A 19,096-nucleotide genomic window follows, 5' to 3' on the forward strand; every position below is an offset into this window, starting at 1 on the left:
GACCAGAATTGTTCAATGTCATAGATACACAGAGAGCTCACAAAACGCAACATTGTGGTAGACATCTAGACTTCTGCAGTTTAGCAGATTGTCAGTTTCCAGCAAAGTGTAAAATGACAACTGTTAGTACCTTAAAGAGGTCATATTAAGCTCCTATCCCAGTTTAATATTTTCATTTCTGTGGTCTATTTACAAATATTTGCATGTTTTTATGGTCAAAAAGCACCTAGCTACAGCTGCACAAGCCATGGATGCAGCCCCTCTGTCTCACCCAGCCTGAAACAGGCTGTTTTGTGTCTGCTCAATGCTTGATTGGCTCACTGTTTTATGAGTGATGCATGCTCAGGCCAACCACAGGTAATGGGTTGTAGCCTACTGTAGCTACTGTAGGTAAAACCAAGGCTCTGGGTAAAACACACTGGTAAATTGTGATGGCCACCACTGAGGATAATGTTATCCAAACTTTGGAAGGCTGTGCAATGACAAATTTGCTTCCTGACATCCAACAACTGCGCAGCGTTTCCTCCGTGAATGTCTCTCCTCTGCTCCACTCACAAGAGAGCAGAGGAGAGGAGAGAAACTAATATATAAATTACAGCAAAACGCAAAAGCAAAACTCTCACACTGAGCTGAAATGCAACAAGTGCACATAAATTAGGTAAATAACATAAACATATATTGTTTCTCTCGGGGGGGGGGTGGGCCGTCCCTCCAAGGCAATCATAGGGGAAACGCTGAGTGTATAGTTGTGACATCACAACCTTACAGAAGTCTAAACAGCACATTTAAAGGCACAGTTTCTGAATTCAGGCTGTGTGCATTTCTTTGTGGACTGAGTGTTTTGATATTTCACAGTATATATATATAGCACCTAGACCTGCTTTATAATCAAAAAAGCAGCGGAAATATCCCCTTCTACAGTATGTCCCCTTTAAGCCCAAGAGCAACACTAGCCAGTTAGCTCATCCTGTGAGTATATGTGTATCTATACTCTGGTCACGTGTTACTCTATCTGGCCTCACAATCCCCATATCTGCATGTAGACTCCATTAACCCGCCTCTATTTCTTGCAAAATAAAACACATTTCCAAACTTTGCACCCTCATCCTCACCTCACGCCTTGATCTCTTCATCTCCACTGATCTTTGATCTCACCAGCTTGTTGTGTTGTTCTTCTCATCACATATCACATGTGACAGACAGTTAACCTCATTTTGCATGTTTTGCGCAGGCAAAAAGCCAGTGCCAGTTTCTTTTTCTTCATAACATCCTGATTCACACAGAGAAACCTTTGGTCTCCCACTATTGAAGCCAAATTGAAAATCTAGCTTCGGGTTTCAGTTCATTCTGAATCTGAATGCATGTCACTTTTTTATTCTAAGGCTGAACATTTCATTTAATCACATCTGCTGTGGAGGCACAGCTCACTAACACAGATTTTTCTCCTTTACTGTCTGTGACTTTTTCTTTTTTCTTCCTTTCCCCTCTTTTCTCTACCCGTCACCTCCCTTCCCTGTCTCTATTTTCCTACCCACAATCCACCCTCTTTACAATTTCCATAAATTTTACGTTCATCTCTCCTCTTTCAATGAATTTCCTCTTCCTTGTCTTTTCCTTTTCTATGTGTTTCTTTATATGCATCTCCTTCCCCATCTTCTTTTTGAACATCCTTCCTATTTTTTCCTTCCCCCTCTCCTCCCTCCCTTCCACCTCCCTCTCTCCTCCGTAGACCACATAGCCCACATCATAGAGCTGCTGGGCTGTATTCCAAGGCACTTTGCGCTCTCCGGAAAATATTCCCGGGAGTTCTTCAACAGAAGAGGTAGCGCTGGGCAGAGAGCTGGTGGGACTGGGACACACAGGTGTCTAAGATGGACAAAAATGGACACTAACAGACAGTCGGGACACCATATAAATTTAAAGTTGGATGAAATTATAACTGAAAACACTGAGAACTATTTAATATCACATGAAAAGTTGTCTTAAAACTGTCAACTTCAAGGTGTTTTGCTAGTTTGCCGTCTGTGAGTGTGTTCATGCAATACCCCAAGGCAGCAGTGTGTGTCAGTCCCGTACAGCCAGTGTACGTGCGTGTTGATGTGTGTGTGCATGCTGTAATGCTGAATCGTGCCTGTTCCCTCTGTGATGTATGTGGTGGTGGGCAGACCACATCGCTCTGATCATGGAGCTCCTTGGGAAGGTCCCACGCAAAGTGTTCGCTGCCGGGAAGTACAGCCGAGAGTTTTTCTCCAAGAAAGGTAAACGACGCCGTGGTTAGTGGCTGGGCTAGGTGTAGGCTAGGCCTTATGCAGAGGGATAGCTGTAGTATGTGAGGAACTTCATAGTAGTAATGACACCTGGATCTAGAAGTGTTTGTTGTGTAGTAATATTTGCAGTACTGCCAGTTCATATAGTTGTCAGGTAAGTTGTCAACTACAGCTAACATAAATAATAAATTGTAGGGCTGGGCGATAATTCATAACTGTTTATTGACTTTCAAAACTTTGTCTTGAATTAAAGGAAATGCTGCATAAATGTCAAAGTAAAAACTAACAATATATAAAAGCACACTGTCCTTAAAGAGGAACTCCACTGATTTTACACATCAGTCTTTTTACAGGTCTTGATGAGTATTACTGCATATGTGAAAAAAGTTGTATAAGACAGTTGTGGCTCCAGAGGGAGCTCCACCAAGTCTGATTAATTTCCTCAAGTGAAGGTCTGGGCTGAAGACTACAAGTTTAAAAAAGAAAAAAATCGTGGGGTGTGGAGTTAGAAAGAAGTGAGGTTACCAGACTTCTGCTCCTCATCTCTGCTTGAGGCTACTTTAGCCACTACTAGCATAACACACCCAAATCTCCGACCAAATTGTCTGCAGTCGAGTTGCATTTTGGGTAATGTAGGCACCAGGTTTTGACCAGGAAGAAGAAATAAATGATTTTTTTGTAAACTGCTTTTTGTAAATTGAGTATTCCTTCATCTCAAGTGAACAAATGCACTGTTCTCAAAAACAAATGTATTGTTAAAGTTACAAGCATAAAACATACATCTTTATGAAAATGAAAGAAATGATCATTTCACAAAATTCCAAATAATTGAACTGAAGCAAACTGATGTTTTGTATTAAACATTTCAAGAGTTTTGTCAGATGTAAAGCATAAAAGTGGAACATGTAACATCATTTGGATTATTTTACATGTGGTTTTAATTCATTTGCCATAGCATTATATAATGGTATCAATATCTGAAAAATATTCTTATTAATACTATAATATTGATTTCAGCTGTATCGCTCATCCCTACTAAATTAACTTACGAAACACTTTGTTGTGATTGTTTAAATCATCTGGCACTGGAACATACAAAATGCTAATTTTACCTCACCACAGGCAGAGGCAGAGGAAATTATTTTTTTCTAAAAGCCTAAAAACAAATCAGCTTAAAGCAGAATCAATCAAAGGTAGTCAGATATTTTGCCATATGTTTATCAGCAATTTAATTTTGTTGGCAGCAAAAAGGACCAATCAAGCACTAATAATCTCTACAGACTGTATATATAAAGTTATTAGACTTTTAATGAGAAAAAGTCTACACTTTAAAGAACAAGCTAATCTATGCTGGCAGGAAGAAAAGCAGCATTAACATCAGCAATGATAGCATAGTCATATTCCCAGTCTATACATAGAGCAGTGTGGCTTTACCTCACTACCTCTAAGGTCTTAAGTGTGTCATTCACCTCAATGATTCTGCTCATCTTTGAGCCTGGTAAGTGTATGGATCTGTGTTTGATACAGCTGATAACCTTTGCACTCTCTCATTTATTCTCTTTTTTCTTTCTCTCAATCTCCTTCCCTTTCTGCTCATATATTCTTCATAATGTGTCATGAGACCTGAATATTCCGCCTTTGATGTTGTCTCTATCTGAGGTCTGAGGCTGCACTTGATGTCTCAATGTTCTCCCTTTTATCTCTTGGCGCTCTGTTAATCTGGTCTGACTTTCTCGCTCTGTCTCTCTGGGCTTCTGTCTGCCATGCTGCTATCGGTCGTGCAGTGCAATCGAGCGCTCTTGTTACCTTATTTCCTTCATACGCACTGATTTTTATTGAACTTGGGGGAAAGTAGATGATTTGAGACAAAACAATGGAAACATACTGTATACTTAACTTTTATGAGAAGGCAGAACTGAAGACTCCTAAACATATAGCTTTGTAAACTAAAGTTGTCACTATATATGGAAAAAAACAGCTGTAATGTTTTTTTTATTGCTCTCATAAATCAGTCTCTTGTACAATATAAGGAAAGTCTTCATAGATGGTTTTCTTTCCCCCCATCTTGTGCTCTCCAGTCAGTGCAGAGGAAGGAGAGGTTACCATGGCAGCCATGGTTTCAGCTGGACTTTCAGTCTTGATCGCCTCCATCATTAATCATTCCCTCATACTTTTTTTTTCTGTCAGTGTTGTACTCCCGGCCAATCGTTTTTTTCGTCTCTTAAATAATGAACACCTTCCTCTCCTTGTCTATTTTCATTACCTCGCCACTTCTCTGTCTCCTTCCCTCTGTCTCTTGCCCTCGGTTCACATGGTTTTCAGCCAAGACTCTGCGGGTTTTTCACTCCAATCATTTTGGCACTGCACTGATAAGCACACCCTCAAACACAAAGGGGTGAACTAATCAGTGTAATCAGCTGCTGTAATGCATGGGCGGAGCCTGCAGAGTCATGGCCTGCCATTGAGTGTAATTAAAGAGTCAGTTCACCCTCCCAAAAAAACATGTTTTCTTACTAGCCATGCAAATACTTTTTGACATCTCGGATTTCTGCCTCCACTCCGATACAATAGAGGTGAATAGACTTTTGTTTTCATTGGAACTACTTTCTACCAAAGAAATAACTGTTGACTGTTCTGTGGATTATCCATGGTAACAGGGATACTGTTTTTGGAAAAATGTTTTGGTACAAGATTTCTTAAATCTAATTTTCCAATGCTATAAGCACCACAAATTCCTTTTGCCTCCATTGTATTGGGGTGGAGGTAGAAATCTCAGATGTAAATGGATAGTAAATGGATAGTAAACAATAAGCCTATTGTCATTTGGTGTTTTTCTTATTGACAACAAATCCCACAACCAACAATGTGTGATAACAATGTCTTTCTCTCAATACCTTTCTTTGTCTGTGGCACTCAGCCTTAAGGCAATATATCTCTACTGAAGACATGAATATGGAAAAACTACTCACAAATATATCAGGTTCTTTTTTTGCTAGTGCTCAGTAATTTTCTAAAAGAGCAGGATATTGTAGTTTTTAACAAATTATACTAAAACAGTCAACTGCATTTGTTGGGGACTATTTTCAGCTGTGGATTGATACATATTTGGTGCACAATTGAGAAGAAATATAGTGCATGTGTTTATGTATGACACTGTAGTTTATAACTCAAAATAAACTACAGTGGGTGTGTTCATTGTAATCAAGGAACACGTCACCTAGTGCAACGTGGTGTGTTTTTGATATTTTTTGGACAACAATGGAGGTGTATTGCACAGAGGAATAAGCTCTGTATCAGGCTTTGGCCTCACAGGCAATACTTATTAGGATCAACTCATTGTCGGTTTTAGTCTTTTCATTGAATTCAGTGAAAATAAGGAAAAAACTGAATATCACCAGGCTTATCCTATAAGTAAGAGAATATAGTTTTTTTGTAATGTGGGTGAACTGACTATTCAAATCCCGCTGCTCACTTTTGTCCCCTCATCTTCTTGCGCTGTGGTTGACTGTGCTCCTTATCGCCCCCTGCAGGTGAGCTGAGGCACATCACCAAGCTGAAGCCGTGGTCCCTGTTTGACGTGCTGGTGGAGAAGTACGGCTGGTCACATGAGGATGCCGGTCACTTCACTCACTTTCTTCTGCCCATGCTGGAGATGGTTCCCGAGAAGAGGGCCTCGGCCGGCGATTGCCTCAACCACCCCTGGCTCAACTCGTAGCCACAAACTCTGATCAGACGCCCTCCTCCCCTCGTCCCCCAACAGTTAGCCCAAACATCACCCCTGGTGTGGCAGCCTGTGGAACAACAGCGTGGAGTCGGAGTAGATGAGAAAGACTTACTCTTTCCTGCCCTATCTCACACATGCACCCTCACATGCTAATCTGAGTAGGCTTAACTCCCACACAAGCCCCTCCATCTTCTCCAAAAAGGAATGTAAAGACATGCTTATGGAGATAATATGACATAGTAGCTGTGTCTTCCAAAACATCTCCCAAAAAGATTCTGATAATTTGAGGATGGATGCTGCTCACACCATAAAAAGGAGAAGTAGGACTCTGTCTCCGGTCTGAAAAGAGATGTGATTTCTTCTTCTCTTCTGCCGTCAAGATGTCAGCCAGTCCCTTCCATCACTGATCTACCTATCTCCTCTTAAGTCTCACTTTTACCTTGTTTGGTTCCAGTCATGAGCCACTGACAGCTGCTTATCTTTTCAAAGATGAGGAAGACAACTCAACGAAAAGATGTTGCAGCTGACTGCCCAGAGCTCCATCTGCCATGACCTTTACTTCGCCGGGGCCTCAAAGACAGACAAGTGTGTGTATTATTATGTGTGAGAATGAGCGTATGTGTCTGTCAGGAGATCTACTCAAGATCTGTCTACATGGACCCTTCTCCTCCCTTTCCAGCCCAGTAGCTTCCCTCCCTCACCCTGCTGTGGAAGAAGCATCCACGTTGGACTAAAGTTTACACCCTGATTTCTTCCAAGAATCCTTCTCCAAAAGCCCCCTCTTAACCTGTTTGGTTCCCCACCCCCACCTTCCTAAATGAGCTGCGTGCTCCTGCCGGGGGCTGCCACAGGAGGGCAGCCAGTCCTCCAGGGGGCACCACACTGACAGTTGTCACTCTGACAGAGACAGATAGAGAAAGTGCGGGATGAGCAAAAAACAAAAATACAATCAATTTAAGATGGAGGAGGACTGCTTGGTCTTTAAAGACTATTTTTAAAATGCATGGAGAGACTGATGGATCAGCATGAACGGATATAACAAACGGACGATGGATGCATTATTTTAGTTGTGCGCTGGTTTCTTTCCTGTTTAGTCATCCCTCTTGGACATTCTGTTAGAAAGAATTATGTTAGGATATTTTCGGCGCCCCCTTTGAGGAAGGTCACTATGTTACAACCCTCTCTCGCCTTCAGCTTTTGACATTCCTAAATCTTGGTCCTCTGCCATCATTCCTGATTTTAGTCCCTTGCTCTAAACCAAGAACAATTATGTTGAGTCCTGCTGTGGCACGTTTACCAGATCTGATTGGTACTATTCTCCCTTTTTCTTTTCCTCTAGAGGAACCCTTTGATCCCTGAGCTTCTCCAGAAAGGGGATGGTCACATGAAGGTTGCACTTGTCTTTGTAGATGTCCTTCAGGGATTTGAAACCTTTGTACATATAACTGAGATCTGGCAACGCCGATAAGAGACCGTGGACAAAGTTTCAACACACAAGCATCATTCCAAAAACCAGAGGCTGTTGTTGGCAGAACTTGACTTCTCTGATACAGTTGTGGGGGGTGGGGGTTGGTGTCATAGCTCCAGCCCTGGAGGAATGTTCTGACTGAACTGTGCCACCCGGTGGCTACATGAGAGTACTGCATCGCCACACACTGCTGCTGCTCTCAGTGCCAACGCTCCAAGACGTTCCACTATATCTCTTCACTTAATCTCTGTTTCTCTGTCTCTCTCTCACACACACACACACACACACAAACACACACATACACACAGACACACACAAACTTGCATTATCACAATTAGTCCAGTTGCCTATTTTTCGCAATAAATGAAAAAAAAAGATGAGTATAAGTAAATGGTGAGATATTTTTAAAAACTATTTAATTCAGTAAAAAAAAAAGAGGAAAAAAAAGAAAACAACTTTTCTCTGGTTGTCGTGACCGTGACAGAATCTCGTCTTATACTGAGGTGATTGTGTTTGTCTATTAGAGATGTTTTTATTTCTTTTGTCATTATTATTATTATTTATTATAATTATTATTATTGAAAGATTTTTTACACAGTTGTCACCTCTCCCCTCCCTCCTTACTTGAACAGTGCTGCTCTATCTGGGCTCTTGATGGTGATGAAAAAAAATCAACAGTTTTGCAATAAAGGGTATGTGATAATTTTTTTTTTTTTTTTTTTTTTTTGCACCAAAACCTCCTGATCTCACTCTTTCAGCCATGCTGACTGTTCTTCCTGATGACATTGACAAAATCGCGTCTCTTGTCTGTGTTTTTCATTGACAGATTTAATAAAATTGTAAATTAATGGACTCTGTGCCCTCGTTATAGTGCATTTTCTGGTTTGAAGCTGCAACAGTCAACATCATCACAAACTTACAAGTCACTTGTAGCAACAAAAGAAAGAAAAAGATAAATTAGTTTAGATTCCCTTTTTTATTGAAATGTATAAGTGTTCCCGCTATTTTAATGGAAAGTTAAAACAACTAAAAGATCAGTTGTAATTACAATTAGCCAATGGCTTCATATTGTCAATGTAGTTTATAAGAACATGTTACAACATGTTACAGTATATCATGATTCACACTAATGCAAATGTGGCCCATTAGAAAACTAAGATGCAATACAAGATGGAGTGATAAAAGACACCCTGAGATCAATATTTGCCATTAAAAAGTAAAAATATGCCTTTGAACTTCAAGTAGGGATGTTCGTCATCTGTGTGTTTGCTGATGTGTCTGACTCATCCATTAGCACTCAAATGGTGCCTCATGTAAAGCACATCTGCTTTCTTTCATTAGATTCAGTTAGAGGTGCCTTATATTTGATATAAGTGGGTGAACGTTTAGTCCGACCAGACAGTAAGTGCTAATATTCAAGAGTAACTGTGATGAAAGTGGATGTATCCACCAATGTAAAACTCAATGAGGTATTTATGGCATCAACACTGCTGAAATGTAGTGAGCATCGTAAGCTTGAAGACAGACCGTGTGCCGTATCCTGCCATGGCATTACCATGGCGTTGGGAGGATATACACATATATGTATGTACCCTAAGTTTGAATACAGTATACAAGGCTGTGTGTGTTTGATCTGTTGTGCTTCAGCTGTGTGTGTGTACATGCATGTGCGTATCAGAGCAGTGAGGCACAGTTCTTGAGCAGCATGGGTTTGGCCAGCTCCAGGATGTCCAAGTTGGGATCCAGAGACCTGCCCAGGCCTTCCAGCACCATGATGGCAAACACGATGGATGCAAAATTACTCTCCAGCTTCACCTAAGACATCAACAAAACAGACATCTTAACATCTTTGTAAATAGTTTCCTGCATAGGACTGATTTTTCAGTACAGCATTTCAAATATTTCAATTATCAGTGACTTCCACAAAGCAACAGCCTATAAAACCACATTTTTTTTAACAGCAACGTGGAACAAAGAAGAGCAAAATGGTTTCATCTTTCATTTCTCTCTTCATGCTAAAAATATGACAAAACAAAACTCAGGATTGAGTAGATGACTACACAAAAATTACTTTTCAGGCTCTTCTACTTGAGAAAAACTGGTTAGATCTGAGTGGAAACAGCAGTGACTCAGTCAGAATAGTTTCCTGTTGTAATAAACTTGTAGACTAAAAAAAGAAGTGATCTGAACCAGAACTGAGTGTTTTGTTTTTTTTGTGACTAATAATGACTGTTACCTCCGGATATTTTACCTTGTGTTTGATGAGTAGACTAAAAACTCTGGAGAGCAAGTCAGCCACTTGAATCTATAAAACACAAACAAAAACTCGACTAAACAAATATAGTAATCAATGACTGGTATTTCCTTAAGTCTCTGACCACAGTCACCAGGTAAAAGGACGAGTTTTCACTCTTCACAGGGGCAATGAGAATCGAAAAGCACACAAAGATAAATCATTAATAAACTACACAACAAGCACAAGCCAGAAATAGAAGAAAACACATATCGGTGTGTTGTGTATGATCATGTCCCATAATTGTCTTATAATCAGGGTCATCTTATAGTCGGGCTAATATGGTAATCATGACCATCTTCATTATCATGTGGCCCTGCATTAGTAACACAAATCAAACAAAATAAGAAAGCACAAATCTAGGTTACTACCTTTCCCAGAGAGAGGGTGTTGCTGAGGGCATTGTCCACCAGCTGGGACATCTCCTTCTTGAACTGAGGCACGTCCTGGCACTCGTTGGCCCGAGCGTGATGCAGGATCAACTCTGCCACCCGCTCACCCTGAAGAGAGCGAGTCAAAACCACAGCAACAGTTAATCCAATGTGGAGCTTACCCTTGACCTATCTTGTCTGTTAATATTTACCATCTCAGAAGCACATGCTGCAGATTTACTTTGTAAAAGTGGACGATTTAGAAATGTGGGGCGGCGCGGTGGTGCAGCGGTTAGCATTGTCGCCTCAGAGCAAGAGAGTTTGCATGTGCTCCCCATGCCTGCATCCGGCTTCCTCTCACAGACCAAAAACATGCAGCTTAGGTTAAATGGTGACTCTAAAATGCCCGTAGGTGTGAATGTGAGTGTGAATAGTTGTCTGTCTCTATACTATATGTTAGCCCTGTGATTGACTGGCGACCTGTCCAGAGTGTACCCCACCTCTCGCCCAAATGTCAACTGAGATTGGCTCCATTCCCCCGCAAACCTCTAGAGGATGAGCGGTAAAGAAAATGAATAAATGAATAAAACGAGTCATAAACTAATTCCTGTAGGTGAACAATTTCTAAATTTCTAAATATATGGTTTTAACATATATGAATTCCTGACATTCCAGTTCTGGAAAACAACTAATTAGAATATTAAATGGATTTAATCAAAATCACTTATAGACCCAGGAACACTTTGATCACTGGGTTTGTCCACCGACAACTCAACCAATCCAACACTTTAAATGAAACTGCTATAAATATAAGTTCAAACATATATGGAAGGACTCCTGACCATTCATTCACTGTAAAAAAAAAAAAGTGAAAAAAGCTCATGTATCATTACTGATTAAGCATGGATACTTCATGTATGTGCCCTTCTTTTATTACCTGACGCAGCACCACAGCTGTAAAGACAGCCTTGAAGTTTGTGAGGTCATGGTTGCTGAGCTGGGCTACGATGCCGGCGTCCAGCAGCACCAACTGGAAAGGACACGGGTCTGGTCTGACACTGACCACCACAGTGTCCCACAGGTCAGTGAGGGTCGTTTTACCTTGGGCCTCCCCTGTGGCACCAGTACTGTCACTGGAACCAGCAAGAGGCCCTCGACACTGGACCAAGATGTTCCCGGGATGGAGGTCCCCATGAACAAAGTTATCCACAAATACCTGAAACACAGACGTACAAATGGGATAGATAGAGACACTAAGTGAACAAAGTCTATCTAATTATATAACAACATTCAGTCAAACAGACCACTAATGGCCACCAGAAGATGTATCACCATTTTCAGCAGAGTGTCTACTCCCATCCTGGCTATTCTCTGCTTCACCTCCTGAGGAATCTTGGAGCTCAGGTAGTTAGAAATGGGCTCACTCTCCTGAAATAAAAGGTTGAACATAAACCAAAGAATGTTGGCCTCTTTTATGATGAATGAAATAGATATTAATTCAAGCAGACTTATTATATGTTACCTACAAATCACAGACATAGAAGTTTCCTGAACAGTTTTATATCTCATAACTTATAACAGTTTTTGAATCGTTCATTATTGTCTATAACTCATCATTCACTCAATCATTTCACTCAGTGTTTCCCAATAGTTATACATTCTTCTGTACTCACTTCAAATGTTTCCACTAAAATAGTCCTGGTGACAAATGGTCTTAACGGAGTTGGGAACTTGACATATTCCACATCGCGGAAATTATCCCGGAAACGCTCAATGTTCTTGGCCTCAAAACGGAGGTCAATCTGAAACAAATGTTCAGTCCCATCAATGAAATGACACAACTTTGGTTCTCAGTTCTCACTTCCAGCTTCTATTCTGTGAGGATATTTCTCCTCATGCTGTAAACGTAATATGATACACTTTACATCTAGGCACCTTTTATTTTTTACTTGCACGCAAACATGTAAGGCTGAAAAATCAGCTCCTATGTGTAGGATTAGCACAAAGTCAAAAAACCTTTGAAAACTCTGTTTCATTTGAAATATGGGAGTCTGAATGTTCTTACCTGTTTGGTCATGAGCTTCTCAAACTCCTCTACTATCTCACACAGACTGAGCCATTTGAGTCCAGGCAGGCAGTGCAGGAGCCAACTGCCTGTTTTCATCAGCAGCAGGTCTATCTCTACCTGCCTCTTGACGCCTGGATGGACCACCTTCAACACAACAAACAATTTAAAAACATCTTCTGTAGAGCTTGAAAAAATACATGGCGGTTTGCTCTGATTAACATACAGTTCATAAAGGCAATGGTTTATTATTTTTCAGGGAATTGAAGGGATCAAACACACTGAAACATGGACAAACTATACTGTAGTGAGGCTATTTTTGACTGTCCCCCTCACCTTGATAGCGACAGGTATCAGATGGTCCTTTTCTGTGCTGCTCTCCTCATGCTGCCAAACCGGATCACTCCTCTCCTCATAGCCATCTTCCTCCTTACTCCCCTTCCAGAGCTGCCACAGAGAGCTTGCCACTCCTCCCAAACCAGGTATCTCCCACGCTTCCAGCAGGTCCTCTTTCTCCATCTCCTCCACCAGAGACTGGAAGGCTGGATCCTCCACCTGGTCCGCCTTGGCCCAGCCACGGTACACCTGGGCCACACATCCTGAACCCACCGGCTCTTTACTGTCAAACACAAACACCCTCCTCCAGCCCTCCCCGAAGGCCCTCCGGAGACACTGCTTGGTGTGGGCCCAAGAGTGAGGGCGGACCTTAACGTGGAGCCTGGAGAAGCGTTCACAAAACTCCTGAGGGAAGATGTCCCGTCTCGTGCTGGCCCACTGCCCCAGCTTAATAAAAGTGGGACCAGAAGATTCAGTCACCCACAGCAGAGCGTCCAGCCAGCGAGAGGCCCAGCGAGTGGATAACAGAGTTAAGGGGGAGAGGAGGAGAAGGGGGCCAAATTTGAGGAGAAGCACCAAGGCACGGAGGCTGAGGCGGAGGAAAAACACAAGTTTGTGCACTTGGACTTTGGCTAGAGACTTCCTGTGAGCGGTTCGGGATGGAAGAGTGGCTTCCTGGCATCTGGCTGCAGAGGATAATGACACACTGACTGCACCCCAACATAGCAGTGTAACCTTGGGTACCTTTGATAAAATCTGCCCTCTCTTTACTAGACATGTCCTGGAGTTCTGGATGAGTCTGATTCTGGGAAGGGAGCCTGCTCTCTGGAAAGTGGACCTCAGGTTTAGAAGGACTGCTCTTGCTCCAAATACCGCCATAATGATCATGCCAGGTGTGTTTCAGCTCAGTCCAGATCAAGAAGGCGAACTGGTCCACATCTGCCTTTCTTATATTACGAAAGAGAGTTTTTCAAAATCAACAGTTAAGGATGACCCCGAACTCGCAGTAATATGTGACTTCCATGTTAAACATCAACTTATTTATGGCAGGTTATACCTTCATAGCGAGAGCGAACCTGGATTAAAGCAACATTGAACTTGCTACAAGAATATTTACCTATTTTAGTACTTAATTCTCAGCGGTTACTTTAACTTACGATCAGCGACAGTTACTGTAGTTTCATGTGCATGGCAGCAAAATAAAAAGCTTCTCCTCACGCTATGCACAAGTGAGACATTTCATAGTTCAGCTGACGTATCATCAATGTCCATTGAAAACACATCCATGAAAACATTACAATGACAGCTTCTCCACTTCCGGGTATGACGTCGCTCCGTTGATGTCACGTGGTTTCCTTTTAAAGACGAATTAAAAAAAAACTTTTTGCCATTTGTTGTTAAATAAGACATGTGGGTTTGTGTGCTCATTTGTGGGTTTTAGCTCATATATGTGAGTGTTTGTCAGTTTTGTAGCGGCGTTTATGTGCAAAAATTCAACAACCGTCAAGCTAAGTGGAGGGATGACAAACAGCAACTGACGGTGCACTCGGAGTCTGTTGCTTATTACTACACGGTATGTTTGTTTGTTCAAAGCCTTTCTCACTATTAATTGGTAAAACTCTTGACAACGTGATAATTAGCAAACCATTTATCAGCAGGGCTTCTTTGAGCCACTGCAGAGACGTTGATTGTCCTACAGATGGAGACATATCACACGTTTTTCAGGCCAGGGAATGAGGCAAGGAGGTGAGTATGAGACAGTTTTATTTAATAAATAGTAATTTATTTTACTTGTGTGTGTCCATTTTATGCTACTATAAACTTATATTAATTACCAGCTACGTTTCAAAAGGGAAATATTATGCTAAATGTATAAAGCATCAATTTATGCCACATACTCCCATTTATAGCCTAAGCTAGTTTGCAATGCCCGTCCCAATATGAGCTTTTAAAATACATGAAACTGCACAAGACTCAACAATACATAAACATACATTTAAGCACAAAACACGAAATGCAACAATACACATGCACGTATTACAACACGAAAGTCAACAACAAAGTAAAGCAGCACAAAACACAAACAACTCACAGACAAACATACTATAAAAGTCTCATAAAACAACAAGCACTAGATCACTCATGACTACATGACTGATCCCTCTTTAAAAGCTGTTTGAATTTAAAATGATCTCAGTCATGATCCATTTTGAGTTCTGTGGTTAAAGATTTCCACATGTTGATCCCCCAAACAGAAAAAGCCGTCTGTCCAAGTGAGGATTTATGAAAGGGAACCTTACAATCCCCAGTGCACCTCATTTTACTGAGCCAGAAGTCCTTATAATACATTTATCTTTACATTTCTTATCTTTACATTTACAGATATAGTTAGTTAGAAAATCACTATTTTACAAAACAAACATATGATCAGCTTATGATGCATGCTAATAGATTAAAGGATAGGTTCACAATTTTTTAAGTCTCTCATAAAACAACAGTCAGATGCCAAACACAAAAAGAGGTTTTACTCGCTGTAATCATTCCTCCTGTTCATACTGGCTATTAAAATACTCCCCTTCAAATGTGCTTTCAATGTAAGGGATGGGGGCCAAAATCTGCAGTGTGTCCACACAATTGTTTTGTGCAAAAATGCATTTAAAAGTTTATCTGAAGCTTATATGTGGCGTCAGCAGTCTGAGTTAGTCATATCAAGTGGACATCTTCCACATTACAGTTTACAGTTTTTTTTTTAGCATAAAATTCCCTCTTTGTGTTTCCTTGGACAGTGTTTCCCTGTTGAGCTGCAGTGGGAGTATAGTAACAAAAAGAGGGACTCTGACTCTATAAAAACTGTAACGCCAAAAGATATCTACTTGATTTGACTAATTTAGGCAGCAGAATCTTCATATTAGCTTTAGATAAACTTTTAAATACATTTTTGCGCAGAAGGAGGCTTGTGGATTTTGGCCTCCATCATTTACATTGTAAGTGCTTTATGAAGGAATCCTCTTATGGTCAGTATGAACGGGAGGAATGATTACAGCAAGAAAAACCTATTTGGGCACCTGACTATTGTTTTAAAGGACCAGTGTGTAAGATTTAGTGTCCTCTAGCGGAACGGAGTTGGTGGAAATGGAATATAATATTCATAAGTATGTTTTTATTAGTGTATAATCCCATGAAAATAAGAATCATTGTGTTTTTGTTACCTTAGTAAGTCCTTTATATCTACATAGGGAGCAGATCCCCTTCATGGATGTATTATAAGAGCCATACCAGACCAAAAATGGCACCTATTCAGTCCTATAGGAATTTCTCAGCTGGTGCATGCGCCAAAAAAGTTTCTAGCCTCCGAGTTTGCTTCCATGTTGTGCGGCCCACTGAATTTTTATGCAGTAGTGTTTCCCCCGCTGGCCCCGCCCGCAAGTTCCAGCTTGGCCCATAGACTTTACATTGTGATGACAAATTGTAAATTGTAATGACGTCACTGATTTTTTAAATCCGAGGAAAAAGACCTGAACTCTCTCTCTCTCTCTGTCTCTCTCTCTCTCTCTCTCTCTCTCTCTCTCTCTCTCTCTCTCTCTCTTTATCACATACAAACACACACATACACATACACATACACACACACACAAACAAACAATGCATCCTTCACAGCTTCATGGTGAACTTTAACAAAATAGTAGCCTACATGTCTAAGTCTATACTGTCTTTTTTGTTTTAGCATAGTGTTTGGCTGCACTGTGTAGAAAAAGAATGAAGTCCACATTTCCACGAACCTATTTTGATGCACTTCGAGCACACGACCAGCTGAGCTGAAAGTGTGCTCACTGGATGCACTTGTTGCTGGAGTGCACAGCAGCACTCTAGGTAGTGTGGAGAGGAGAGGGTATGAGTAATAGTGATCCCTCTAAAACACAAGCACGTCCTCCTGGCACTCATCGACAGTGAATTGAATCTGCAGGTAACACTGTACTTCATCTGGCTCAATTATGTCTGGGGTGTCTTCCCACTCCATGAATATTCTACATATTTTCAATGAATGCTCTGGCATAAAAATGAATGAGTGGCCGTCATCACAAAGTCAAAGTCAAACTATTCCACACACACTTCTAATGTGTTTATAGAATATTATGGTTTTGTACTAGCCTACTTTTGTGGCCTACAGTCCACTTTACTCATTGCATTTTGTGTCATTATCAACAATATGTAAGTTCAGGATGTGTACCTTCTAGAGCCTTCTCCCTTGGGATGCTTGATGCGCTTGTCTTCCCCATCAGTGCTACAAAAAGTACGCAAAATGAATTAGCATCTAGTATGTGCATAATAATTACATCTCAATTAGACCGACATCTGGTTGAAGTATTACAAGCTGAAATAATAAAATATTACAGGCTGAAATATTACAGGTTGAAGCTTACCTTGACTAGTTTGCTCAGACTGGGACCTGCAGGCTTAGGTTCATCCCAACTCTGCTTTCATCTGGAAGGAGCATTTTCAATGTCTTGAAATGTGGGGAGAGGAAGGTGGCGATTTTATGGGTGGGAGTGATCATAAACTTCTGGTTTAAGAGCACTCCTGCACAGCTTCAGAGCTGTTGCATGTAGCCTGGATCCCTGCACAGAGGCTCACAATGTCCTTTCAGCCTACGGTGCCACAACAGGACTGTTGTTGGGTAGCTGTCACCCTCCATATCTTCCGATGCATCTTTAAAGGGGGGACAAGAACTCTCCGATTGTGTTAAGCACTGTATATGATCTCAAATTGAAGCTGTCTGTCCACATATTGGTTGTGATGCCAATTCCGTGTTCCAGTGCTTTGTTGACCTTTCGTAGATAGTCTGCACGTGAGAGATGACAGAGTCCGCATCCACTACCCCATAACGTGCACCTATATTTATTAGCCCTTGTGCCACATGAGTAAACCCTTTACTGAACATGACATCGAATAGGCACAGGTTAGAGCAACAGAACTCCACAAACTCGTCCAGGAGTTTAGATTTCTTGTTCTTCATGAATGCTGACACCAAGGGCTGATCTGATGGAGCTTGTTGAGTGGGCTTACTAGGCTGTGGGCTAGTGGGCCCACAACATGAATGCTTTTTCAGGTTTTTTGGACATCATATTTGTACAATGCCTCACAACTCAAGCAGATAACATAGTCTGTAATGGACAACCTGCCTTAATCTCTCCCACACCTTACTTTTTTTTGGCTCACTTTGTGTGCAATCTTAGCATTGCCCGTTTTTAACTGTTCTATCGTCAGTGCCATATCATCAGTGGTGGCTTTGTCTTTCTGACCAAAAAAAAAAAAGAGCTTTGGCGGTAAAAAAGGCCACAAATGCGTAGGTGAACACATTCATTGGCCAAAACCACAGTCACAAATTGATAATAAAGCTGCTTGCGTGTGTGTTTGTGTGAATGTGTGTATGTGTGTGTTTGAGAGAGAAAGACAGAGAGTGGGAAAGAGAAGGTGGTTGGATTTGCAATCCATGCACTCAAATGACTTTCGGATGTTTCACAGCTTTCATTGTGTAACATTGTATTTATTGTGCTTTTCACTCCAAAATCAACCTTTCAGTTTGAGGCTAGCAGGGAAGGAGCTAATCTTCCCAGGCTTACTCGTTAGCCAAACTTTGTGTCATGACAATGTGAGAGACTTACATCTACAGTGCAACTGCTTATCCAGGTATGAAGCATCAAACAGAGTGAAGACATTACATTTAGAAATGTAAAAATTATTTTAAAAATAATATAAAAAATAATAATATTATAATTATATTATAATATTTAAAGATTTTAGGGCAGGGTTTACAAATCCATGGGCATGGATTCGTAATTCAAGGGCACGGATTATGAATCTGAGAGCACAGTTTACAAACTGTGCATACAGATTCACACACAGGTCACCCCAGGGGGGCTCCGTAGGAGTGTCATTAATTTTGCAGGTATTTGGTCATACGTCAACGTATTGGAAAAATTTAAATTTTAATCTGATGGTGGTGGTAAATGAAAAGTCAAGATCACCAAAATTATTACAATTCATCCTCCGGGAGACATGAATGTGTGTACCAAATCTGATGGCAATCCATTTAACAGTTTGACAGTTTAGTCATTTCACTCAAAACCACATGCCAGTCTCATGATGGCGCTAAAGGAAAAAATCAGGGGATTACTCGTTAGTATTCAGTTATTAGTTCGTTAGGATTAATCATATAGGAACCATGAACAAAATTTCATGGCAATCCAAAACAACAAAAAAAATATGAGGCAGGCGTAGGGCCACATAGACCATTCGTTTTTCCGATCCTTTGTATGTGATGTGAAAATTCATGCAACAACTAACATTTTGTAGCTACCTGTGGATCAGTTGTTGATGTTTTACGTAATTTGGCAGAGCAGTGCAGGAAGTGGCTTTAAAAAGAACTTCCTGATGGGATACTCTGCATTTTCCTGAACAAAGTTCCTATGAGTTGACTCAAGCAGTATTGGTTTGGCTAGCAGAATCTGGGTCATAAAGGAAAGGAAAGGAAATGAAACAAGGAGGCAGGGAACAAAACACACCCTGGGTTT

The 19,096-nt window shown here is 41.0% G+C and overlaps 3 protein-coding genes across 8 annotated transcripts in view; 2 read left to right on the forward strand and 1 right to left on the reverse strand.

The window, feature by feature from the left end:
* The window catches only part of srpk2 (SRSF protein kinase 2), a 69,949-nt gene extending 61,633 nt beyond the window's left edge, over positions 1 to 8,316 (forward strand). Inside the window, exons 17-19 of the mRNA XM_044357657.1 lie at positions 1,730 to 1,822; positions 2,166 to 2,258; positions 5,798 to 8,316. Of these exons, the coding sequence (XP_044213592.1) occupies positions 1,730 to 1,822; positions 2,166 to 2,258; positions 5,798 to 5,982 (371 nt within the window). The 3' untranslated portion in view covers positions 5,983 to 8,316. The remainder of the gene's footprint in view (positions 1 to 1,729; positions 1,823 to 2,165; positions 2,259 to 5,797) is intronic.
* A 255-nt stretch (positions 8,317 to 8,571) lies between these two features.
* On the reverse strand, positions 8,572 to 13,831 carry adck2 (aarF domain containing kinase 2). Of its 3 annotated transcripts, none has more exons than XM_044357656.1 (9): positions 13,682 to 13,831; positions 12,525 to 13,467; positions 12,189 to 12,335; positions 11,797 to 11,925; positions 11,456 to 11,551; positions 11,061 to 11,339; positions 10,124 to 10,252; positions 9,711 to 9,764; positions 8,572 to 9,274 (listed from the first exon to the last, which is right to left on the reverse strand). In XM_044357656.1, the coding sequence occupies exons 2-9, from the start codon at positions 13,410 to 13,412 to the stop codon at positions 9,134 to 9,136; spliced, it is 1,863 nt and encodes a 620-aa protein (XP_044213591.1). In that variant the 5' UTR covers positions 13,413 to 13,467; positions 13,682 to 13,831; the 3' UTR covers positions 8,572 to 9,133. The 3 variants fall into 3 exon arrangements, with proteins under 3 accessions (XP_044213591.1, XP_044213590.1, XP_044213589.1); XM_044357655.1 differs by having other exon boundaries at positions 12,525 to 13,471; XM_044357654.1 differs by having other exon boundaries at positions 12,525 to 13,831.
* A 119-nt stretch (positions 13,832 to 13,950) lies between these two features.
* Positions 13,951 to 19,096, forward strand: part of si:dkey-82f1.1 (DENN domain-containing protein 2A) — a 46,334-nt gene continuing 41,188 nt past the window's right edge. The window contains exons 1-2 of one of the 4 annotated variants that reach the window (XM_044357650.1): positions 13,951 to 14,097; positions 14,180 to 14,270. In XM_044357650.1, the coding sequence (XP_044213585.1) occupies positions 14,224 to 14,270 (47 nt within the window). In that variant the 5' untranslated portion in view covers positions 13,951 to 14,097; positions 14,180 to 14,223. Of the gene's footprint in view, positions 14,098 to 14,179; positions 14,271 to 19,096 lie in introns of those variants that run through there. The other 3 variants (XM_044357649.1, XM_044357652.1, XM_044357653.1) reach the window with 3 other exon arrangements.

This window comes from Thunnus albacares, chromosome 7 (genome assembly GCF_914725855.1).
Source record: "Thunnus albacares chromosome 7, fThuAlb1.1, whole genome shotgun sequence".
NCBI lineage: Eukaryota > Metazoa > Chordata > Actinopteri > Scombriformes > Scombridae > Thunnus > Thunnus albacares.